The 26,761-nt window shown below is 37.4% G+C and overlaps 1 protein-coding gene across 6 annotated transcripts; it reads right to left on the bottom strand.

The window, feature by feature from the left end:
- Positions 1 to 26,498, bottom strand: SPDL1 (spindle apparatus coiled-coil protein 1). Of its 6 annotated transcripts, none has more exons than XM_082621490.1 (12): positions 26,368 to 26,498; positions 21,980 to 22,155; positions 20,021 to 20,197; positions 15,084 to 15,278; positions 14,121 to 14,270; positions 13,923 to 14,021; positions 13,736 to 13,846; positions 11,674 to 11,814; positions 6,202 to 6,305; positions 5,426 to 5,613; positions 3,163 to 3,502; positions 1 to 682 (listed from the first exon to the last, which is right to left on the bottom strand). In XM_082621490.1, exons 2-12 carry the CDS (start codon positions 22,136 to 22,138, stop codon positions 535 to 537), a joined length of 1,812 nt encoding a protein of 603 aa, XP_082477616.1. In that variant the 5' UTR covers positions 22,139 to 22,155; positions 26,368 to 26,498; the 3' UTR covers positions 1 to 534. The 6 variants fall into 6 exon arrangements, with proteins under 6 accessions (XP_082477616.1, XP_082477619.1, XP_082477618.1 ...); XM_082621492.1 differs by having other exon boundaries at positions 585 to 677; XM_082621491.1 differs by having other exon boundaries at positions 640 to 705.
- Positions 26,499 to 26,761: the final 263 nt, after the last annotated feature.

Below are 26,761 nucleotides of genomic sequence, written 5' to 3'. Positions count from 1 at the left end.
TAAATTATAGCAGTTTTATTTTAAATTTCAAAATTATTTTTTTATGTAATTGAGACATAAAATTTAAATCATGTATATGAATACAAAGACGAACATATGTGCTTTACACGCTGACAAAATCTAGTTACAATATAATATATATTTTTAAACCAAGTTTTCTATTTTCACAACACAGTGAAAAACTACGTTCATAAAAATGTACATAGGAAAATATAATAGTTAATGTGTTCTGTTTTCAACTATATATGGCTCTGAAGGTACTTTAAAAATCTATATACAATGTAACCAATAAATTTGTAATAACACTTTCCTTCAGCTAATGGTTTATTTACTGTGATTCATAGTTCATCACTCTCCTGGTTAGAATTACAACCACATTTTGAATGTTTGGTCAAAGGAGCATGAAAATGCCAGTTCCTGGAACAATGAGCAGAAGGAAATAACCTACAAGATGGTATACTTCAGATAAAGACAATCTTAACTAACCTCCAGAGCAATCTTTTGGGCAAGTGGTACCTTACTCTTATTAAGTCTTTACTGCTGAGGGCACTGGGTCTCTGGAGTTGATTTGGAGGACACGTATACAATAGGGTGTGATTTCTTACAGGTTGCCTTTTCCAATTTGCTTGCAGTTTCTTTCCCTTCTTTAACTTCTGTTTGAAGCCTTGATTCAGCAGCTAACCTACAGGCATTAAAGCATCCACTCTGAATTCAAATATGGTTAGGAAAAATTAAAGAAGAAACAATCCTCCAGTATAATGGACCTCTTAATGAGACATGGTGATTTTTTTTTTAGGTATATAAGGAGAAAAATTATAGTTGACTTCAATACCATTAAAAAAACTAAGTCACTGCTGCACTAAAAGAACCTTTTTATATCAATAGACTTAATTTTTCAAATGTCTAAAGAAATGTCTTTAAGGTTGAGTAAAAAACCATGGCAAAGCCTAAATTAAAGAATTAAAATATAATGAGGGTGCCTATCATGATAAACACAACTAACAAAAAAAATTTTAACGCTAGAGCAGTATTTTAATGTTAACATGACTTACAAAAGGCAAACACAAGATAAAAATTAACAACGAATCCTGGGCTGCATGAATAGGTGTCTATTTATCTCATTAAAAAAACTCAAATTGAATTTCAACTAGCAAAATAATAATTTAAGGAAAAAAAGTGAAGAGATATTTTAAAGTGCCTATAAAGATATTTTATAACAAGAGCATCAATTAAATTTATAAAGCATGCAATAGTGAAGTTCCCAATAAAAGTCGTATTTATTATTACAATATTGCCATAGGATTGTGTGTCTAAGTTAATCATGCAGAGAGCAAAAGGTTGGAAACATCTAAAGTTAGCAGATGGACTCACACACACACACAAAAACAAATGTTTTGTTATTTTATTTGTTTTTGTTTAGCAAGACAAAAAAATTCCAACGTGCTACTTGAGTCAAACAAGTAGCTAAATACATTTGCTTAAATAATTTTTATCAAGCAAAAAAAGTCAGAAAAAGAAATGAAGACAACATAGATAGTAAGGTTTGCACTGATCAATTCTGGAAATTCACCTCCAGGAATATACAATGGTCAAAACACATGTACACAGTGAATCACATATATACAAGCATAACCTGTTGAATTCACTTCAGAACTCCTCGAAACCATTTGTGTATCAGATATCATTCATTTAAAGCTGCTTCTTCCTTAAGAATATTAAGCTTTGATTTTATGTGACTTATGGGTTATAATGTGATTACATAAAATTTCAAGAAATGGAGTAATACATTACTCCTATTACTAATTCTAATAACTGCAATATTGTTGAAGTGCTTTCTTTGTTGAATACTATTTAGTAGCACTGAAGACTTGAAAACAAATCAGATAAAACATACAAGAAAGCCCTTTTACGTAAGGTGGGCTATGTCTTACTATTTCAATTTGAATGCATACTAGTAAAATGTCTTATTCTGTACCCCTCCATCGAAGACTGACCCTGGGAATACCTTAAAGATCTCCTTTCATAGCAGACAATCCAAGCTAACTATTTTCACATCAATATGCTTAATTTTTAGAATGTCTATTTATTTTCATTACATTTATCACATCCTTCATCTTTTATCATCTTTTTTTACCTTCTCCATTTTCCACATTCACTTCTTTTTTGCCCATTCTTGGTCCTGCCACACACACCAAGAACGCAAGAACGTGTTTCCTTTTTTTTTTTTTTTTTTTTTTTTTGCGGTACGCAGGCCTCTCGCTGTTGTGGCCTCTCCCATTGCGGAGCACAGGCTCCGGATGCGCAGGCTCAGCGGCCATGGCTCATGGGCCCAGCCATTCCATGGCATGTGGGATCTTCCCAGACCGGGGCATGAACCCGTGTCCCCTGCATCGGCAGGCGGACTCTCAACCACTGAGCCACCACGGAAGCCCAAGAACGTGTTTCTTATACCATCCTAACCTCAGCCACCGTACCTACCTTTTCCTTCCACTCACTTTCTCTTACCTTCTGCCTTCTATTATTTTAATTTTTTTAAAGGATAAGATCCTTAAAACATTAATTCCTACAGACATACATGTCTGACACTTCCTCTTTTAGTCACAAACTCAATTATGCAGAAACTAGAGGCTTTGAAGTTTGGGTGTAAGTTGAAAATGAATTACTTTTGATATTTTAAAATGTCAGAATAGGTATTAAAGCACATTCTTGAAGGCTTAGGATAAACAATTTCAAAAGCCATAAAACATTTCACCTAACAGTTTTTTGGAAGGCTGAAATTTCTTAGACTAATGGAAAGCCCTTTTAGGAGATAAGTTAATTTTTTTTCACGGCAACTCTTGAACCAGGAAAAAAATAAAACTGTACATTTATTCCAACCAACAAAACATTCAAAGAGGTACTAGACTGTGGTATTTCTGCCTCATGACGTAGAAAAGTGTTACTTTTTAAAACAATTCCCTTATTCAGGAGTCCTTTTCCCCTGTAATCATTTTAGTCTTTCTTAAAGTTTTAGAAAATCGGAAGGTAGGCAGATGAAATTGGGGAATTATACTGCATGCAATACTAAGAAAATAGATAAAGAAACAGATAGTGCAGTTCATGCAGCGATAGAGAAGAGATGGAGAGGGCTGCTCACTGCCGTGAAGGAGAGAGGACACTGACCTGGGAGAGTTAGGGGTGTTTCCACTTCTTTCACTTAAGGCTTCCGACTCAGCTGGGACTCCTATAAGTTTCACACATTTCTTTTCCTTCCTTGGCTGAGTACCCACGGACAGATTTTTGTAAGGAGACAGAATGACTCCTGATGGGCCTACGGAAACTGTCTCCTCCAACTGCAAGTTATCTTCTACGTTGTTAGGACAGGACTGTGCCTCCTCTTTCTGAGGTGGTAATCTATAAGCGTCCTCCTCAACAGTACTGGTGGTACAGACATCGTTAGGGGTGGATATATCCACAGGAAGTACCTCACGCCTCCTTTTGAGTACAGGCACTTCAATTTTCTCTGAGAAAAAAAAAAAAATTAAAAACAGACCTAGTCAATAAATCAAACACACAGTCAACGTAAGGTAGAACTAGTTATAAATGTATTTTTCTCCTTTCCCTTTTTTCCACTTCCATTCCTTTAAAACCCATTCATCTCCTTACTGAAATACATTGTCTTTAATCCTTTCTTTTTCATGGATTCCATTAACTATATCTTTTCAAGGTTATCTGGCTATAAATTTTTCCTTAGGATCTCAATATATTTGACTCTCTAGGAATGAACACTTAAATGTTCTCTTCTAGGGTTATGATAAAAGTTGCATGGGGCTTCATAAGATCTCACCATGGAAATTAGGAAGGATATAGTGGCGAAGAGTCAAGGAATCCAGGTACTAATCCTAGTGCTAACAACACTCTGCAGCTGGGTGACCTTGGGAAATGCCTTAACCTCTCTGAACTTTGTATTCTTTTTTTAAAACTTGAATAATAATAGTCATCATTTATAGCAACTACTAAGTACAAAGCACTGTGTTAATCTGCTATATGCATTCACATTTAATCTAAGGCGTGAGCTTGTTCTTTACCTGTAAAATGGGGATTAAAAGCACCTATTGAGTGAAGACTCAATACTGTGTCTTATAAGGATTAACATAACATCATTTCATCCCTTATGCGGGTCCATATACACAGTCACAGAATTAACTGTTCTAATACCTTTTCTGTATCCCCATACCAATGTGTCTTTCATTTTCAAAATCAAAATATTAGTGAGGTTGGAGAAACCATGCTTGAATGTGGGGCTGGTGTTCCCGTTGCTATCACTATTGTTTTCAAATCAGTATTTTCCCTTTCTCTAGCATAGCTCCTTTGAAATCCACACCATCTAGATTCATTATACTTCCTCCTGCTTGCTGTATTCAGTTCACAGTAGACCTTTGAAATTTGAAACGGATAATTCTTAATCAGGACAGGCTATTAATCAGGGAAGGGAGAAAGGATGAGAGAAAAAGAAGCTTTTTTAAACTATAAAGAATCCTTATTATTGCTGACAACCTCCCCACTATTGTTGAGAATCACTTCAGTCACTGAAATAATAATGAAGAGAAAGTTGTAGGCATGTGAACAGTATAGGGGCTGAAAAATCTATAACCTAAAACATGTAACAGAAGTTTTTTTTTGGTCTAAGAGCCATCACATTCTTAGACTCTTTTATTTTGGACCTTTTATTTTTTAATTTACATAATGTAAAATCACTTTTTAAAATGTATAATATGCAGAGCCTATATGCTTAGGCTATTTCCTATCTCAGTGATTAGACTTGATAGTTGTCCTCTAATATCTGTCCTGCTATTCCTTCATAGAATCCCAAAGATTTAGTTGGGAACACGGACCCTGAGAATCAAGGCTGAATTTCTCTGCTATTCCTATAGGCAGGTAAGGCCACGTGACTAAATTCTGCTCAAGGAGATATATGTTGATGAACAATGCAAAAGAAGCCTAGATCCTGACATTGATCAGTCGTAGAATGCCCCCTCCAGACTTTTATCAGGGAGAGGAATAAATACTTATCTTGTTTAAGTCTCCATTAAGTTTTCTATAAACATTAGTATTAACTAATATAGCTCTCAAACATCAGTTGCCTCAACAAAACTGAACTCTTTGGTATTACATAAGATGCTGCAATCTTAAATGGAAAAGTCTCAAATGTCAAGGTTCTACTACACAGATATGCAAAAAGAATACCCATTATATTCATGCACATCTAGTACCCAGTTTCTTTGAATTTTCCTACACATTTTGTAGCAATAAATTTATTAAATACAGATACACAGCCACAAATTAGTTTGTAATATGATGTGCATAAAGCTGTAGCAAGAAAAAAAATGATATGATCTCTCAGAGCTTCTCGTGATATAAAAGACAAAATATGAGACATACATACCTTCAGGTTCATACTTCAGTTTTAACTCATCTAGTTTAGCTCTCAGTTTCATATTTTCACTTTGGGAAAGCTGGAGGCACCTTTCATTCAAAAAAAGTTTTCGCTCAATATCCAGAGCCCGCTGGCTCTCAAATAATGCTTTCATTCGCTGGATGGACAATTCACCTTTAGTGCTTTCATTTTCTTTGCTATATTAATAAAAAAAAAAAAGAGAGAACCAAGGAATATTACAATAACACAATAAGCAAGTGTAATAGTTACTACAAATTATTTACTATGTTATATATTTGAACTCTTAGTAAAATGTATTTCCCTGGGCTTTTATTAACAAAGAAACAATAAGCAAAATAAGCTTTAACAATAGCAGTTTCAAATTAGAAAAAAAATCTCATTTCAAAGGAAATGAACAAAGGGGGGCAGATTTTCCACATTTATGCATGTATAAATAAATTCCTTTAAGTTTTAAGTTACATGATATTTATTCTTTAAAAATTTAGACTCTAAGAACATTTTCTACTTTAAAGTTCTTTTTTACTTACTAATCTGAAAAGCTTTATGAAAAACATAAGGAACTAAAAACATTTCATTATTCATTGAAAGTATTTTTCTTCAATAACCAGCACTAATTATATCTTGAATAAATCTCATTTGCTGCACAGAGGTATTTCTGTTACCATTCCTTTCTGGAATTTTCTTTTGGCAATTTAAAAATGAAACTATTACCACTTATTATAAGCAAGTCAAGAGTCTCTGTCTTCCCAACCTCCAACACTTACTTTAAGTTTTCAAGCTTTATTTGAAGTAAATCTGTGTAATAGGTGTCATCTTCCAGAGCAACAGAGTTGGCTGAAGGCTTAGATTCCATACTTTCATATAAACTCTAAAGAAAACAATTCTTATTACTTAAAATAAGTAACAAATTAGGTTAGCATAGGTTTATTAATAATAGTATCAGCTACCACTTATTGAATGCTTATCATATGGCAGACACTGTGCTAAGCACTATCCACTTAACTCATTTAGCTTCTGAAGTAGGTATAAGAATGAGCATTCCTCTCCTACAGATGAGGGAACTGGCTCACAATGCTACAGGCAAGTAAACTGACAAGAGAGAATCTGAATGCAGATCTGTCTCCAAAGCCTATGGCTCTAAGTACACCTGTATCCTCCCTCTGGTTTCTCTCTTCTGGCTTTTAAAATGGAAGAAACAAATACTCACAGGGTTTAGTTCTGGCCTTTGTGACAAAGCCATAAATTACAAAAATATGAAAAAGAGTGGAGATCCTTACAGTTATTTTTGCTGCCCACTCTTCTGAGATTCTGATGGAATCTCTGTACAATTTCTCTAGGGGAAAAAAAAATGTAAATCTGCTTAAAAACGTGTAAGCAATTTCAGAGATTGCAGGTAAAAGCCCCTAATTTAAAGCTGTAATTGTCAAAGTATAGTGCAGAGTCCACTAGTGAGCCACATACACCTGCCAATAGATGTTTTGCAAATTTAACCAAAATTGCAGTCCTTTCAACAGTTCTTACAAGAGAAAGAAAGTTATATAAACTTAAAATTTTATGGTACACTAACGGCTACAATTTAGAATGCCTAAAAAGTTATTAACGTTTACAAAATTTGTCACTTGTAAACTTTAATTAATTCTTTAGTGAGAAGATATCTGTGCTCCCTAAGTTAATTTATAAATTCAATGCAATCCTAATAAAAATGCCAACAAATTTTTTTTGGAGCTAGACACGATGTTCATAGGGAAAAACAAACATGAAAGAATAGCCAGGAAAAATGCTGAGAAAGAAGAGCTATGGTGGGAGAATAGCCTTACCAGACAAAACATACTATAAAACCTCTAAAATTAAAAGCATGAGTCTGATGTGCAGAGAAGTAGGCCAGTGGAAAATCCAGAAACAGACTCAAGCATAAATGGAAATTTGATATATGGTATAGGTGTCATATTAAATCACTGCCACAGGAACTTCCCTGGTGGTGCAGTGGTTAAGAATCTGCCTGCCAATGCAGGTGACATAGGTTTGATCCCCTGTCAGGGAAGATCCCACATGCTGTGGAGCAACTAAGCCCATGTGCCACAACTACTTAGCCTCTGTTCTAGAGCCCGCAAGCCACAACTACTGAACCTGCGTGCCCTAGATCCCATGCACTGTAAATACTGCGCCTATTCGCTGCAGCTACTGAAGCCTGCGAGCTCTAGGGCCCGTGTGCTGCAACTATTGAGTCCACGTGCTAAAACTACTGAAGCCCGCATGCCTAGAGCCCATGCTCTGCAACAAGAGAAGCCACAATGAGAAGCCTGCACACTGCAACGAAGAGTAGCCCCCGCTCGCCGCAACTAGAGAAAGCCTGCGTGCAGCAATGAAGACCCAATGCAGCCAATCAATCAATCAATCAATCAATCACTGCCACCAAGATTGACTTCTTGTTTTTTGTTTTTTTTTTTTTTTTTTGCGGTACGCGGGCCTCTCACTGCTGTGGCCTCTCCCGTTGCGGAGCACAGGCTCCGGATGCGCAGCCTCAGTGGCCATGGCTCACGGGTCCAGCCGCTCAGCGGCATATGGGATCTTCCCGGACCGGGGTATGAACCCGTGTCCCCTGCATTGGCAGGCGGGCTCTCAATCACTGCGCCACCAGGGAAGCCCAAGATTGACTTCTTAATAAATGATGCTGGGACAACTGGCTAGTTATTTGGCAAAGATAAAACTCAACTTATATCTCACACTATACACAAGAATAAAATTCAGTAGAGATCAGATCTCTAAATGTAAAAAGTGAAACTGTACAAATACTACAAGAAAACGTGTTAATTCCTCTATACACGCAGGCAAATAAATACACCTATAAAACAAGCACTATGATACATTATTGCCAGCGGGAATCTAAATTGGTACAAGCCATGTGGAGGAGTTTGGGAACATGTAACAGAACTATGTATTAATTTACTTTTGACCCAGAAATTGCACTGTAGGAATTATCCCTGATGATACATCTACGACAATAAGGAAACGCAAATATATGCAAAGTGTACTTTGTAGCACTGTATATATAGCACTGTATATAATTGCAAAATAATGGAAATAATCTAAATACCCAGACACAGGAGAATGTGTGAGAATCCATACAATGGAATTCTTTGTTGCTGTTAATAAGAATTAGGAAGCCTCTCTAAACTGAGATGAAGTGATTTCCAGGTTAAAGTTAAATGAAAAAAAGGAAGTATAAAGGACTATCTGTGTTATGCTACATTTTGTCCCAAAAAAAAGGGAGAAAATAAAGCCTACATAAAGCTGCTCTTTTTGCAAAAAGAAACAGCATGAGTGAATCAGAAACAAATGAAATTGGCTACCTAAAGGGGTGGGGTGGAAACAGTGTAGGAGGGATGGGGAGACAGATATGTCTCTGAGTGTATCTTCTTTATAGTTCTTTTAGAACCTTGTTAATGTTTCACATGGAAAAAAGTATATACATAAATTCAACAAGGATGGATGGAGGGCAACAAAACAAAATAGAAACAGAAACAAACAAACCTAACTGTATTTCAGATGCATAACACACTCATACCAAAGAGGGGTAAGGGAGGAGGGGAAAAAAAGAACCCCAAGTTAACTTTTCAACACAGTATTTTGACAATATACCCTCAGGCTAAAAACAAAAAGAACTACAAACAAATCCTGAACTTTAGTGAGTAGGGTAATTCCGAAACTATCAATATATGTATTCTAAGAATGAGTAAATAAGCAAATGTACTGAGGACAATAACCGCCAGGTTTTTCACTGTTGGATAAAATGGGGTAGGCAATGAAGCCTGTGGTATCAGATTCAAACTGGAGTTATTAAGTATGAAATCAAGGTTTTCTTATGTGTGTATATATATATAAATACATATACTCACACAAACCTATTCACACAAAACATTCATAAATATGCATATAACACATACATAAATACACTAAATATACGCACACAGACTTCTAGTTCTGTCTGCTAAAAGGGTCTAGAAGTGATGACATTCCAGTAGCAATAAACACATCTAGTGCCCAGTTCTTGGTTTCTAAGTGCCATTGTCCACTTAAAGGAACCTGCGCTCCTTGCAGATATGCTGATTCCAAGGCTGGGGCAGGTGAGCTAGGAATATCTTATTGTGCCAGAGTAAGGAAGTATTCCTGCTGGCCAAATCTGGGCGATCAGAGTAAATAAAGAAGTTATAGACTACAATCCATAGGATAAAATAAGAATTCATGAGGCTATATGATATCAATAAATAAATAAGCGAGGAGGAAAGTTCTTTTCAATCCCTTTATTATTCTTCTAACTAATAAATGTAGAAGGAATGAAGAAATTATCATTTGGCAATCATCACAGAATACCTGTTTCAGGCAAGAATCATCAATGGATGTTCAAGTATAAGGAAAGACAGATATATACTTGGTCTAAGTAACTCCCCACAAGATATTTATTAATTACAAAGGGAAGAATCGTAACCGTACACTGGAGAAACCTGGCAGGCATAACCACAACCAATCAAGGTTAATATAACCAGTTATGGTACAAACAGACATTATGTGCCACCTGATGTACACATTGAGAAGGGTATAATAATACTCCTGTAGTTTTCCCGTCAAAAATACATAGCCTGAATCTAATTATATCACACACCCCTAAAATGAGAGAAAATCTACAAAGCAAATGGCTGTATTCTTCAAAAATGTCAAGGTCATAAAAGTTAAAGAAAGCCTACAGAATTGTTCCAGGTTAAGGGAGACTAAAGAGACTTGGCAATTAAAGACAACATATGGGGCTTCCCTGGTGGCGCAGTGGTTGAGAGTCTGCCTGTCGATGCAGGGGACACGGGTTCATGCCCCAGTCCGGGAAGATCCCACATGCCGCGGAGCGGCTGGGCCCGTGAGCCATGGCCGCTGAGCCTGCGCGTCCGGAGCCTGTGCTCCGCAACGGGAGAGGCCACAACTGAGAGGCCTGCGTACCGCAAAAAAAAAAAAAAAAAAAAAAAAAAAAAAAAAAAAAAAAGACAATGATCACGGATTGGACCCTAGAAAGGAAAGCATTTGGGTATTTTTGTTTTCCCAGAAGGACATTAGTGGTAATTGGTAAAATGTAAAAGGCAACCTAGCTAAAACTACGTATCAATGTTAGCTTCCTGATTTTGATCATTGTATCAATACTATGGTCATGTAAAAGGATAAGCTTCAACATTGAGGTACAACATAAGGGTTAAGGGATATCTGGTTTGAAACTTACTCTCAAATGTTTAAGATAAAAATGTACACACATTGGGGCTTCCCTGGTGGCAGAGTGGTTGGGGGTCCGCCTGCCGATGCAGGGGACACGGGTTCGTGCCCTGGTCCGGGAGGATCCCGCATGCCGCGGAGCAGCTGGGCCCGTGAGCCATGGCCGCTGGGCCTGCGCGTCCGGAGCCTGTGCTCCGCAACGGGAGAGGCCACAGCAGTGAGAGGCCCAAGTACCGCAAAAAAAAAAAAAAAAATGTACACACATGGAGAGAGAGAAAATAAAAAAGCAGATGTGGTGAAATTGATAATTGGGGAATCTGGGTGAAGGGTATATAGAAATAATTTCATGACTTTTCTGGGAGTTTGAATTTATTTCAAAAAATTTTAAATAGTGTATTAAAGACCTCTATGAATTCCAGTTGCCACATAATATTGGACAATGTGACCAAAATATTACTATGCATCCATTAAAAAACAGAGGTGGAGAGCACCAAAGAAGAATCAATTACTGGTAACACTCAACAGGAGGAACAAATCTCACTGACATAATGTTGAGTGGAAGACAGAAACAAAAGAGTATGTAATGAATGATTCCATTTATACGAAGTTCAAGAGTATCTGTACAGGTAAAGCTGATACAAAGTTAGAAGGTGGGAGGACCCACTTAAAAGGGACATGACAGTGCTGCTCTAGAGTGCTGGAAGTATTCTATATCGTGAGCTGGGGAGTAATTATAAGGGGGTATACGTATGTAAAACTCATTAAGTTGCACACTAAAGATATGGGCACTCTGAGTATAACTGAGTTACAATTGACAACAGCAACAGACGTGAAAAGCATAAAGAAACTTGAAGAAAACATTAAATCTTAGTAAATCGCAACAGAAGGTATACGTTAATTGCATAATAAAGAAACTCATTCAAGTTAGAAGTATTAAGATACTCAAACCAAATTTGGCTGTGTTTTTTAAAGGTGTTTATACATACCTTAAATTTCTCCAGATTCCTAATTTCACCTAAGAGATGTTTAATTTCACCATTCTTCTGCTCCAGCATGGCAAGTAACCGTTCCTGCTGTTCAAATTCAGCCTGAGACCCTTTCATTTGTAGCAATGTGGCGATTTGTAACTAGAAAAAAAAAATCCCTCCTCCCGTAAAAATTGAGTGGGGGAGAGGAAGAGTCTCATAACCATATTTTCAATACAGTTCATATTTTGTACTATACTACTTTGACCTCATTTTGGAAGCTAAACTAATTAGCTATTTCTAGTCTAATACTAGACTAGAAAAATTTGAAAACATTTTATACCAATAATCTAGTTAGACATAACTCTTTAGTACTTATTTAGACTACTTATGAGTGATATTTGAAGTCCATAACAATTATTTGTACTTCTGTGAAACATAATTGAGCTGCATGACTGTGGTCTGGAAGCACATCACTTACGCAGTAAATGAGCCTGGCCAAATGCTGTGCTGTACTCATATGCACTCTCATTAAGGGTCTGAAGCAGTTTCTCAAAAATTCTGATTGACTTCAGTAGTATTAAGTGGGGGAAATTATTAAGCTACTCACATTCACAAATGTAGGATTCACAAAGAACAAGGATGGAAAGCAAAGGTAAAAGGCAATCTAAGGATATTGAAGCAACCCTTAATACAAGTATAAATTTATTTTCTTAGAGCAGCAATCAACTTACCTAATTATGACTCCAACTAAACTTGGAGTTACACAGCAATCAGAAGGAAATTAACTAAACTCTAAACCTAGCAATCCTTTCTGCCTTTGGAAATTTCTGGAGTTCTTAAAAAATGTCAATTAATTTAAATACATTTTTGAGTAAAGCGAGCAATGATATGAAGTTTTAGCTATGGTTACAAGTAAGAGAGAAAGGTGACTTTTAACGTTTTTAAGGATCCACTCTTTGTTCCTGCTTCAAACTGGAGGCTAGACACATTTAGCCTCAGAAGATTCAGAATGCTACCTGTGTCTAAAGACAGTATGGGGTATCACGGGAACATTCAGAGATTAATAACAGTAGCCCAACAAATACAAAAAGAAAACAAAGAGCAAATATGAGAAAATTTACAAAGAAACAATTCCCAGATAGGGGAGAGCCTCAGTAAACCAGATGGCACAGTTAAAATCCTTAGAAATAAAAGCCACAACTATTGTTTAAGTCGGCACTTCATTTAACTCCAGGACAACTCTTAAGAGTCAAGTTGTATCATCTCTATTTTATAGATGAGGTGACTGATGCTCTGCAAAATAAAAATACTTGTTCAAGGTCACACAACTAACAAGTGACAGACTAGGATTCAATCCCAAGTTCATCTAATGCCAAAGTTTAATCATTGACCTTTCCTATTTCTTTGGTGAATCTCATCATCCTGAAAAAGAGGCGGGAAGCCTTACAGACTTCTAGTTACCACCTCAAGAGAGTTAGGCACAACAGATCAGGGATCAGGAGTCTAAGGATTGGTACAATACTGGAATCTTTCTAACTTCAGCATGTTTTTCTGTTACCAGCTGTTTGACTGAAATGATGCCCAACAAACCCTTAAAAGGGCTTATATGCTTGACTTGAGAAACTACAAGGAAAGGAAATTCAAATTTCAGTCTATAACTAAGCCTTTGTGGGAGAATTGAAGAATTGTGAGAGAGCTAGTTTTAGTTGAAGTAGGAACCTTAGGGCTATCCTCAGAAAGAAACTAGGCCAACAGTAGGAAAGAAAAACTTTTTAATACTTGTTTTTCCCCACTCTACAAAGAAAGAGCTAATGGCAAGGCTAGTGAGTAACAATTAAAAGCTCAATCAATGGATGCTAAAAATACCACTACTAAATCTACACAGAATTAATTTTTTTAAATAAAATAGAAAAGGGATCTTTCATTCAATTCAAAAAAGTTTTTTCTAAAATCATGCAGTTCTAGAAATAATTATATAAGTATATTCCTTGAAGGAAAAGATGCTTTCTTTGATATATTTGTACATGTCATGCTGATTCAAAATAGGTTTAATAAACCTTTGATCATAATAATTCTGTACCTTCATTCTTTGCATCTGTTCTCTGTTGAATGCATTTTGCTTCTTCAGTGACTGATACTTGACTTTCATGCTGATAAGCTGACGTTCCATTGCTGCCCTTCGATCTTCCACCTAGAAAATATTAACATGTTTAATTATGCTTTCATTAAGTGAAATGCCAATTTAATCAATGGAATATTTTAAGTACCTCTGCAAACAAAGAGTTGCCTTTACTGTTAGGGTCCAAGGCTTGCTGGAGTGCCTGGTCTAGCTGCACCTGAAGATCCTGATTTGCTACACGAGCTTTCTAAATACAAAAGAAAACAATTTAGCCAACAGAGATTAGGTTAGCAAGAAAACAATTTACTATAAATTGGAAAAGATGATGTTACTGTAATCACAACACCTCTAAGGCATTATAGTAAGAAACCGCTTCTTTCTCTCGCTCTTCTTTTTCTTCTTTAAGCCGGTCTACCTGGCGCATTAAATTAGTATTAAGAAGTTCTAGTTGTTCTTGTCTGTACTGTAGTTCGTTCACTTCTTCTTTGAGGGTGGTCTATTCAACAGGAATGGAAAAAGAAGAAACTCTCTTGAATAATCCTTCATTTAGCAGCTGTTCAGTTTATCTATCAGCAGTGCTTCACACCCAAAACTAAAACTAAGAAATAGTCAAAGGTTATAAGGTGCATAATAAAATTTTTTAAAAATTATACTCATACACATATCAACTTCCATGCTACCAACTTTTTATATTGGGCTTTTATGACACAAACTAGGATCAGGATAAATGTCTAAATTCTTCCAGAAGTTTTATTAATCTAAAAGTAAAGTCTGCCTTACATAATCATGTAACCTAAAGCTTTACTTTATTTGAAGTAATCCATCTAAAAATCCTGTAAGGCTGCCCTGGTGGCGCAGTGGTTAAGAATCCACCTGCCAATGCAGGGGACAGGGGTTCGAGCCCTGGTCCGGGAAGATCCCACATGCCGCGGAGCAACTAAACCTGTGCGCCACAGCTACTGAGCCTGTGCTCTAGAGCCTGCGAGCCACAACAACTGAAGCCCACGCGCCTAGAGCCTGCAACAAGAGAAGCCACCGCAGTGAGAAGCCCGTCACCACAACAAACAGTAGAGAACTAGAGAAAGCCCACGCGCAGCAACAAAGATCCAATGCAGCCAAATTTTAATAAATTTATTTATTTTTAAAAATTTAAAAAATAAAAATTCTGTAAAACATTTTTTAATTAGTTAGATCAAAGTTAGGCCAAAAAATATTTCAGCCTTAAAACTAGCTCATAAGGATTATTACAAAAACATGAAAAATATACAAGGGAAAAAAACCTCCAGAATCCACATGCCATAAAAATTACCTTCATACTTTCCATTTCAGTTAGCTCAATTTGAAGAGCCAGCATCTCTGAAGAGATGCTTTCGTGTACACGTTCAGACATTATTCGCATTTCCTCTGATTTGCAAGAAAGGAGTTCCTTCTGATGATCCACTTTGTGCTTCAGCTGCTTTTCACTAAGCCTAGCTTCATCTAATTCGGCTTTCAGTTTTTCTAACTAAAGTAAAAACAAAATCACAATCTTATAAATCAAAAGGTAGTAAAGGTCATCAGAACATACAATTGCAATACAAATTGTTCTGGTATCTGCAGGATAACTATTTTGGAAGGTAGTCAAGCTGAACAAAACTATTTAACTCCTTTTCCCAAAATGTCACATAGTTCCAAATCTTGGAACACTAAGAATACAGGCATACCCTGTCTTATTGCATTTTGCTTAATTGCGCTTCCCAGTTTTTTTTTTTTTTTTTTTTTTTTTTTTTTTTTTTTTACAAATGGAAGGTTTGTGGCAACCCTGAGCCAAGCCAAATCTACCAAGCAATTTTTCCAACAGCATTTGCTCACTTCCTGTCTCTGTGCCTTATTTTGGAAATTCTCATAATCTTTCCAACTTTTTCATTACTATTATATTTGTTATGATGATCAGTGATCTTTGATGTTATTATTGTAATTATTTTGGGGCATCACAAACCACACTCATATAAGAGGGTGAACTTAATCGATAAATGTTGTATGTGTTCTGACTGCTCTACCGAATGGTCATTCCTATCTCTCTCCCTCTCCTAGGGCCTCCCTATTCGAGACACAACAACTCAAAGTTAGGCCAATTACTAACCTTACAATGGCCTCTCAGTGTTCATATCTCTTACTTTAAATCAAAAGCTAGAAATGATTATGCTTAGTGAGGAAGGCATGTCAAAAGCTGAGACAGGCCGAAAGCTAGGCCTCTTGCATCAAACAGTTAGCCAAGCTGTGAGTGCAAAGGAAAAGTTCTTCAAGGAAGTTAAAAGTGCTACTCCAGTGGACACACAAATGATAAGGAACCTAAAGAGTCTAACTGCTGATATGGAGAAAATTTTAGACGTCTAGATAGAAGATCAAATCAGTCACAACATTCCCTTAAGCCAAAGCCTAACCCAAACTCTCCTCAATTCTATGATGGCTGAAAGAGGGGAGAAAGCTTCAGAAGAAAATTTTGAAGCCAGCAGAGGTTGGTTCATGAAGTTTCAGGAAACAGGCTGTCTCCATAACATTAAAAAAAAAAGTGCAAGGTGAAGCAGAAAGTGCTGATTTAGAAGCTGCAGCAAGTTATCCAGAAGGTCTACCTAAGATAATCACTGAAAGTGGCTACACCAAACAATAGATTTTCAATGTAGACAAAACAGCCTTCCAGTGGAAGAAGATGTCATCCAGAACTTCCATAGCTCAAGAGGAAAAGTCAGTGCCTGGCCTCAAAGGACAGGCTGACTCTCTTGCTAGGGGCTAATGCAGCTGGTGACTTTAAGTTGAAGCCAATGCTCACTGACCATTCTGAAAATCCTAGGCGCCTTAAGAATTATATTAAATCTACTCTGCCTGTGCTCTATAAATGGAACAATAAAGCCTGGCTGACAGCACATCTGTTTACAACATGGTTTACTGAATATGTTAAGTCTACTGTTGAGACTTACTGCTCAGAAAAAAGATTCCTTTCAAAATAGTACTGCTCACTGAAAATCCACCTGGTCACCCAAGCGAGATGTACGAGATTCATATTGTTTTCATGCCTGGTAACACACATCCATTCTGCAGCCTATGGATCAAGGAGTAATTTCGACTCTCAATTCTTATTACTTAAATAAATTTTGTAAGACTATAGCTATCTAAGATAGTGATTCCTCTGATGGATCTGGGCAAAGTCAATTGAAAACTTTCTGGAAAGGATTCACCATTCTAGATACCATTAAGAACATTTGTGATTCATGGAAAGAGGTCAACATATCAAAATTAACAAGAGCTTGGAAGAAGTTAAATCCAACCCTCATGGATGACTTTGAGGGGTTCGAGACTTCCGTGAAGGAGTAACTGCAGATTAGTGGAAATAACAAGAGAACTAGAATTAGAAGTGGAACCTGAAGATGTGACTGAACTGTGGCAATCTCATGATAAAATGTTAATGGATGAGGAGTTGCTTCTTATGGATGAGCAAAGAAAGTGGTTTCTTGAGATGGAATCTGCTCTTGGTGAAGATGCTGTGAAGATTGTTGAAATGACAACAAATGATACAGAATATAACATAAACTTAGTTGATAAAGTAGAGGCAGGGTTTGAGACAATTGACTCCAATTTTTAAAGAAGTTCTAGTGTGGATAAAATGCTAGCAAACAGCATTGATGCTATAGAGAAATCACTCATGAAAAGAAGAGTCAACTGATGCAGCAAACTTCATTGTTGTCTTATTTTAAGAAATTGCCTCAGCTACCACAGTCTTCAGCAACCACCACCCTGATCAGTCAGCAGCCATCAACATGGAGGCAACACCCTCCACCAGAAAAAGATTATGACTCACTGAAGTCTCAGATGGTTAGCATTTTTAAGCATAAACTATTTTAAAATTAAGGTATATACATTGTTGTTTTTAGACCGAATGCTATCGCACACTTCAACAGACTACTTTGGAAACTAAAAAATTCATTTGACTTACTTTACTGTGATATTCACTTTTTTGTGGTGGTCTGGAACTGACTCTGAAGTATCTCTGAGGTATGCCTGTATGTAGTTTAAAGGGAACAAACTTGTAGCAGAAGGGTGAAGCTTTAGGGTCAGGCCTAGGTTTAACCTGTCTCACTTACATTCCTCAAATGTAAAACTATTAAGTGATTGTACCTACCATCACTGCATTATTGTGAGGCTCTCAACTGAGATTGGGTGGGTAAAACATTCGGCACCACACTTAACACTCACTGAATGCTCTGTTATCAATAAAAAGCTTTTGCTTGATGTCCAGGGTTATCATTATCATCTATATTGAATTATCTTCAATAGGGTCTCAACATTCTTAGAATATATCCTGGTATTTGTTTTCTATTTAAAAAATAAGAGCCTTCAGGCTTCCCTGGTGGCGCAGTGGTTGAGAATCTGCCTGCCGATGCAGGAGACACGGGTTCGAGCCCTGGTCTGGGAAGATCCCACATGCTGCAGAGCAACTAGGCCCGTGAGCCACAATTACTGAGCCTGCGCATCTGGAGCCTGTGCTCTGCAACAAGAGAGGCCACGATAGTGAGAGGCCCGCGCACCGCGATGAAGAGTGGCCCCCACTTGCCACAACTAGAGAAAGCCCTTGCACAGAAACGAAGACCCAACAGAGCCATAAATAAATAAATAAATAAATAAATAAATAAAAAATTTAAAAAAAATAAGAGCCTTCTAGCATAATTTCTTTTCCCTTTTCTATTTTCATCATGTGAAATAAAAATTTCAGCTGATTGATTTATGTTGAAATGTGGACATTCTTCTGAAAAACATCACTGAATGACCCAAACTTATTGTATGATGAGATGATTGGGGTTTCCTATTTGGCCAAGGCTAGGCATCTTTTAACAGACAGTGACATGCCTTGTTTTATAAGCATACAAATAATCCATACAAGTAATCAGAGTAGGTCTGGATCCCTGACCACTTTGGCTGCCGTGTGAAGAGTAAGTGGTATGACAGCAATGATGGAAGCAGGCTGCCTGGATAGTAAGGGAGAGACAATGGTGAGCTGGACTGCAGTGTTATAGCAGAGATGGGTATTTCATAGCTCAAGTTCTGAGAACTTGTTGATGGATTAAATATGAGAAATAAGGGAAAGAAAGATAGCAAATAAAGCTCCAAATTATTGGCACAAGTAATTTGAGAACATCAATAAGACTGAAAATATTTTTTGAATTATTTAGTCTTTACTCCACCAAAAAGCCATCTCTATAACTGGCTTTACTTCAGACTCTGAATATTTCCTACATTACTCTTTTTTGTTTAGGTAATGAAAATTACTGCTAACCTGAAAATAATATCCAGGGAAAAAAAAAAGCATCATTAACAGTTATTGGTGTCTCAACTCAGAGAAGCTTCAGAGAAGCTGGATTATTATTTGTCAGAGTGGTATGCAAGACGATTCTAAGTATTACATGAAAGCATATTTTGATAGTTATGTTTTACTGCCTATTAGGACAAAACATAACCAGCTCAAATATATTTCGTTGATACCATTACTTAAAATGAGAAAACATTTAAAAAGGGAGTCAATTTAATGAGAATTAGTTAACAGTATAGGTGGTATAGGTATATATAAACATCTTAAAAGATGGTACATGAAACACAGTGAAACAGTCTTTGAAATCAGACAGCCTCAGTGCAAATTTTGACTGCTAATTTCTCGCTCTACAATCTTATCCAACTTTACTCAATCTGTTTAAACATTGGTTTTCTCATCTGTTATATGGAGATAATAATGGTACCTCCCTTATGGAATTGTGTAAGAAGTGGATCATATGTATTAGTTTATCTTCAATAAACAAACTATAAAGTATCAACTCTAATGTACATTAGTTTACCAAACACTATTGGCTTCTTTTGTGGAATTATAAAGTGTACCACTAGTTGTAGTGAAGGTTAGGGAACTAGTCTTTCTGAAAAGGGACTAGCACACTAAGCACTCTAAGCAAGGAGGTTATGCTGATCACTAAACGAAAACTCCCTAACAAATACTCAGTTGCTAAAATTAAATAATCCTATTTAATTAATAGAATGTTATTTATACAAGTCTCTTAGGTGAACTATTGTTTCTCAGTGTTCCCACTCCTAATATTAAAATGATGGAGCCCTTAATCTCAGCTGTTTTGCACAGATGTTACTAAGAAAATCTTCTATCACCCAAAGTTGACAAATGGTTGCATAAGCATGAAATATTTTTGTTCTAAAATACAGAGATATTCAAACCTTATTTTTTAGTTCATTCACTTCCTGCCCATGGCTTCTGCTCAGCTGTTCTTCTAAGTTCTCCAGGTGCATTTTTTGTTGCTGTTTAATAGCTTCACATTCAGAGCTCAAACTTTCTAACATTCGACTCTTGAGCTCAACTTCTCTCTGAAGAGTATATTTTTCTTGTTCATAATTCTGAAAACAGATTCAATTATAATTCAATTACATAAAAATAACTTAAAGCCATCACACATAAGCAGTTTTCACCTTCACCTGAATCATTCCTGTTTCACACATTTGCTGCTTTCTAAGTAACAACCACATGTTAAATCTGAAATAACTGTAGTTAGTATTAATGTTAAAAACCCTAGAGGTATTTTGAGACTATATTAACGTTCGTGCTAGGGATATGGTAATTGCTTCTATGTCCTGCCAACGAAGTAAAAAGTGCTCTAAGGCTGTCAATGAGTCAAGTTCTCTCTGCTAGGGGAAAAAAAAAAAAAAATTAATAGCATTTAAGTTTTCCTAGTGAGAATTATTTGGTTTGATAATAATATGCTCTACTTGTAGCTCTGAGTAAAATGAAGAAATAGTGGACAAGGTATAAACAGAAATACTGAATTAGCTCTCACTTTCAGAATGTAGTCGTCTGAAAAATGTTCATAGATGTTCACAACACCACTCAGATGAATACAGTGCTAAGACAAAAGTAGTATTTAAGAGGGCTTTTGCTTACTGTCAGGGAAGTTTAAAGATAAAAAGGGCATTAGTACAAACTTCTTCAACAAGCTTTAAAAAATAACATAAATAAAATTAGATTTAATAAGAGAAAAATTTTAAAAAAGGGTTGCCATTAGTTTTTTTTTCCCTGATATATTTAAACTTTGAGATCAAAGTTTAAATACAATACTGAATATTTACTAAATAAAACTGACTTATTCATTCTTTCAATAAATGTATGCCAAATATTAGGGATACGGCCATGAACAAGACAGACAAAATTCCCTCTCATGTCATGTCTCTCATGACAGTGGGGGATGAACCACTCAGATGGAGGCAACAGCTCCTGTAAAGCCCATAAGGCAGGACTAGTATAGCTAAGAACAAAGGAAAGTAGCTTGAGATGAGGTCAAAGGTTGAAAGAGGTCAGATCACATGGGGATCTACAAATCCAGGTAAGGAGCTCGGATTTTGTTGTAAATAAAACTGGAAGCTGCTCTATGCTTTCAGCAGGGCTGCGACATGATCATTTGTATATTCTTCAATGACCACTTGGCTGATGTGTGAAGAATGGTGTGAATGGCAAATGCAGGAAGCAGGCAACCTAGTCAAAAGGCTACAGTAGTAATCTAAGGGAGAGATGATGGTGGTCTGAACTAGAATGGCAGTGGTATAGATATTTTGTAGGTCAAGTTCTTAGAGCTTACTAATGGATTAAATACTAGAAATAAGGGACAGAAAGATATTGAGTAAAACTCCTGGATTTTTGGCTCAAGTAACTGGATGAACGTTATTACATTTACTAAGTAAGGTAAAAAAATTTGCAAGAGCATGTTTGGTTAGTGGGCAGGGAATTAACTATTCTGTTTATGTTAAGTCTGAGATGCCCATTAGCGGGCAATTGAATACAAAAATCTAAACTTTAGGGGAGAACTAAGGACTTGGTGTAACAATCATGGGGCATTTAGATGTTATCAAAAACTATGAAACAAGTGAGGTCACCTAGGAAGAGTGCAACAAAGCAAAGTCTAAAATTCTATATGTAGTAAAGAGAGTGAAAATAACTTATTTTTCAAACTCAGGACACACTGCGTCAGAAAACATATTAGAAATTCATTTAGTTCATTTCCCTTTAATAGGGATGGGTGGGGACTAGGCCTAAAATCCTCAGAAAAGAAAAATATTAATAATTGCTGGACAACACAGATCTTCAGTAGCTAAGCACATCTTTGTAAACAGAGGAATATAGTGTCCTACCTCAGTCATGGTCATCACTTCATTACGACATTTATCCAATTGATTCTGCAATTCGTTCTGGCTCTCCACTAGTTGTAAACCATACTGTGCAGCTTTTAGTCGCTCTTCTTCAACTTCTTTGAGCTTGCATCGAAGATCTGCTATTATATCTGCCTCCATGATTTTTTTCCTGTCTACTGTAAATAGAGGAAATAAAAGTACTTAAGCTTAAACAAAAACTCCATATCAATAATAAAAGATATGTGTGTTTGTGTGTTGTGTGTGTATGTATATATTCCATACCACTGCCATATAAAAACACAGCATTAAAGATTTTCTTCCTGACTTTTAAATGGTCAAATTTGCATTCTTGTTCTAAGAGCCAGGTCTGACTCTTTTGTTACGCGATTTGAGACCAAATCAAAAAAAAGATGAATATGTTTAATTTTGCTTCTAAGGAATGCAGTATCAGGAAACCATTCAGTTATTGTCCTTAAATGCTAAGGTAGGATGGTCTCATAATTATATCACTATACAGGTAACCAAGTTAAGAGAACAATAAAAGAAGTCAAGAAACTTTATAGTAGCATAATTGCTACTTAAAATGTAAAGAGATGGCTTTGAATAAGATTCATAAGGTAAGGACTAGCATGTCCACAATTTTTCACAACAGTGTTAACTTCCCGAACACATTAAATTTGCCGCATTAAGTGCTTTATTGAAAACGGACTCACTTGCATTTTCCTAGTTATTCATAAGAAGGCCTGCAAAACAGACACCATGTTCAGAGTAATTACAGAACAATCTCATTTTAGAGTTTCAAGCACGGACTTAAAAATTATATATAGAAACATTCCACTTTAACTCAACCTCACTCATCATCCTCTCCAAATTGGTTCCAGGCTCTTAGGCCAGGCTTAAACTCAGCTTTGCCTTCAAAGAGCAACAAGCCATTATTAAGTTATTCTCCCGTCTCCAGTCAATGTAGTCATTTCCTTCAACACATACTTCTTGAATGCCTATGTGCCGAGCTCCATTCTGGGCACTTCAGATACATTAAGTGGTCAAGCGGACCCCCAAAAAGGCTCTGCTTTCATAAAACTTACCCTCCAGTAGGAGAAGACAAGCAATAATAATGATATAAGTAAATGCATTAGAAGGTGGAAATGGAAAAAAAAATAAAACAGGGTAAGTAAGCTTGGAAGAGGTGGGTGTATCCTAACTAGCATGAAATTTAAAATGTGTTGAATGGGGAGCCCCTCAAGTGACTTCTGAGCAAAGCCTTGCAGAAGATAAGAGAATTAGCCATGCACTATTTAGGGAAATCATGTTCCAAGTAGAGGGGTAGCACTACAGTTGAAGGAAGTCCAAAGAATGAACAGGATAGAGTATATATAGGTCAGAGGACATAACAGAGGAGAATATGGAGATCAGGCCATTGTAAATAAAGGCTTTAGCTTCTACTCTGGGTGAAATGCGGCATCACTGCAAAGTCTGGAGTAGAGATATGATACATTTAAAAGGATCCTTTTGGCTGATACACTGAATAGTTTGGAGGGAAGCAAGTTGGAAGCAGAAGGTTCAGGTGGGATGACCGCTCACACCAGAGTGGCTGCCGTAGGAGGTGACGAGAAATGGTCATATCTAGCATATATTTTGAAGGGAAAGCCCACGTGATTTTCTGACAAATGGAAATGTGGGATGTGTGAAAGAGAATTTTAAAATGCCTCCAAAGCTTCTGGCTGAGCAACTAGTAGAATAGATTTGCCGAGAGCTGAGGCATCAAAAACTGTGGGTAAAGACTGTTTGGAAGAGAAAATAAGAGGTTTAAGTTTTAAAACATGAACTGTGTCAAGTAAGCAATGGCTACAAAAGTAGGAGAAGGGTATGGACTGGAGATATAAATTTGGGAGTTATTAGCATAAATACATGAGCTTTGTTATCACCAACGTATGAGCATAATTAAAGAGAAGAGGACAAAGGTTGGAGCCCTGTTATGAGGTGGGAAAGAAGACCGCAAAGTATACTCAAGCATGACCAGTGAGGTGGGAGGAAAATGAGGAGTATGTGCTGTCCTAGAAGTCAACAAACAAAAATGTATTAAGGAGGCAGAAGGTCAACGGCACCAAACGCTAAGTTAAATAAGGTGAAAACTGAGAACTGGCCAATGGATTTGAATTCATGGAGGTCAATTAGGAGATGACCCTAAGAGTAGTTTCGATGGGGAGATGTGGGCAAAAGCCTGATTGGAGTGGATTGGAAAGAATGGTCGGAGAAGAGTAGACAGCAAGTATAGTTTTGCTGCAAAGATGAGCAGATAAATGGAGCAGTAGCTAGAGAGAAAGTAAGATCAAGTTTTTTGGTTGTTTTTTTTTTAAGACGAAAAATTTTTTAAGAAAAAATACTTTAAAAAAAATTTTAAGAAAAAAATAACAGCATAGTTGTATGACATGGGATAGATCCAGAAGAGAAGGAAAACTAATGATATAGAAACATGGAGAACTACTGGAGTGATGAATGTGCAGGGTCTGATTTTTGGACAGGAACACGAATGTTTCATCTAAAGTAAAGGAAAGCATATGGGTACACTGATAAGCAGGTAGATATAGTTGGGAGTCTGCCTAAGTGCCCTTCTAATGTCTTCAATTTATCAGTAAATTAGGAAGCAAAATCTTTGAGAATGAAGATGAAGGAGGAAATACAGGATTTTAGAAGCAGGGGGGAAAAAAAGGTATCCTATGTTATCCAGGGCTGGCTGTCACTGCTCTAAACTGCAAGACCTTTTCAAAGCCTGTACATGATGGGGCCAGCCACTAACTGTTGCACTGTTAATAAAAATTTATATTTGCTAAGGATTTACCATTTGCCAGGCACAGTGCTTCAAATGCACTATCACATTTAATTCTCTTAATGGACCTGAGCTAAGTACTACTGTCGTCGATATTTACCAAAGGAAACACGGAGCTAGCCTCAAGACATCCCAACCAGCAATGTCCAAGGCAGCCAAAAAATCAGCTCTCATTCATTCCAAAGATTTGCTGGAATTCCTATTTTGTGTCAGGAACTGTGCTATTGCTGAGGATACAATGCGATCCCCACACTAGACAATATCCCCGCCTTCCTGAATCTTACAGTCTATTAGTGGAAAGGCATTAAATCAAATAACTGATATGTAAAGGTACAAGTGTGATAAGTGCAAGAGGGAGAGGTATATGGTGCTGAGCCTATAACAAAGGGCAGCTGTCTTACTCTGGGTACTGGGGTGAGGACAGGGTCAGGAGGAATATGGACAAGAAAGATTTCCCTGAGGAAGTGACTTTTCAACAGGTGTAATGAATGTGTAAGAATTAACCTATCAATCTGTGGAGAAAGGTAGCCAGGGTTGAATAATAAGCACAGCTAATATGTGCCAGACATTGCGCTCGGTACTTTGCGAACATTATCTTATTTAATCCTCTCAACAATTATATAAAATAAAAGGCTTTCACCCCCATTTTACATATATACAAACTGAGGCACAGAAACGTCAAGTAACTTACCCAGGGTTATCAGGTAGTAAATGGCTAAATGAGATGGGAACAGGATCTAGTTCCATAGCCTGGTGCTCCTAACCGCTTTTCTGTTCTGCCTCTCAGAAACGTAGCATATACAAAGCATTTAGGAGACAGGGAGCTCCGGGAATCAGGCTGCTTGAGTTCTTACCCCACCTTCACTACTCAATGGCTGCATCAACTTGGACAACTTACCCAATGTCTTGTTTTGTCATCCGTAAAACAAGGACAATAACATCTACCTAAAAGGGTTTTTTTTTTAGAAGATTAAACCAACAAATGAGTAAAAAGCAACTAGGGCAAAATCCAACACGTAACTGTATGAGGCAGCGCTGTCCAGTAGAAATATAATGCGAACAAGACATGTCGATTTTTAATTTAATAGGTACCACATTTTAAAAAAAAGTAAATACTGGTGAAACTCACTTTCACAATGTTATTTAACCCAATACATCCAAAAGATGATCATTTCAACATGTAGTCATTATAAAGATTATTAATGTGGTTACTTTTTGGTGTAATCTTCGGATTGCCAAATGGGGCTACTGGCTGTCGTACTGGACAGCGCAGATCTAGTGTTTGTTATCCTCCGGAGGCCCGAGCAGCGGACCCGGCTTTCCGTATCTACGCAGAATCCTCGGGAGTGTCGAAGCGGCCCAACGGAATATTAAGACCGGCTCGGAACCTGGTTTATAAGAACTAAGTTCCGCCGAAGAAGCTGTTCCAGCTGAAAGCCTGGGCGGAGACCCAGGCCCCCGGTTTCCTTAGGCCCTGCTCTCCCCTCCCCAGTAGTCCTCTCCATGCCGCTCCCCAGCTTCCCTCTTCACACGCACTTCCATCCAGGTACCTTGCCCCTACCTCTCTCCTCACCCCTTCCCCGGCTGCTGCAGCTCGCCGCGCTCAGATTCCCGACGTTAACTCCACCGCACCGCAGAGATACCAGCCCATTCACTCAGCAGGATCTCGGTTAAGCGCCAGGGCGTTTTGAATGTAGTTCCCGCGAGAACTCACATGTCTCGCGAGACTTTCCGCCCTGGCGGCGCGTAAAGGCAAAAAAGGGCGGAAGGTCCGCGACTGCGCAGGTGCAAGTGGAGAGCCTTGGGCTTGGCGCAGGTGCAGACGTGGTTCTGTGGCTCGTCAGTCTTACTCAGGGTTGGTCCTCTGGGTGTTTTTTTGTTTGTTTGTTTGTTTTCGTAACGACAGTACCTTCTGGAGGGACAGTGTCTCTAGAAGGCGAGGCGGTGGGGGAATT

Source organism: Mesoplodon mirus, assembly GCF_964341445.2.
Source record: "Mesoplodon mirus genome assembly, chromosome: 5".
Classification (NCBI taxonomy): Eukaryota; Metazoa; Chordata; class Mammalia; order Artiodactyla; family Ziphiidae; genus Mesoplodon; species Mesoplodon mirus.
This window is presented reverse-complemented; position numbering and strand designations above follow the sequence as displayed.

Coding starts and splice junctions, on each gene's coding strand:
- SPDL1 (XM_082621488.1), bottom strand. CDS start 22,138: ATGGAGGCAGATATAATAGCAGATCTTCGATGCAAGCTCAAAGAAGTT. Junction 15,279..20,020: donor TGAATGAACTAAAAAATAAG/GTTTGAATATCT, acceptor TTTTTACTTTAG/TTAGAAAAACTGAAAGCCGA. Junction 13,847..13,922: donor GCAACTCTTTGTTTGCAGAG/GTACTTAAAATA, acceptor AATATTTTCTAG/GTGGAAGATCGAAGGGCAGC.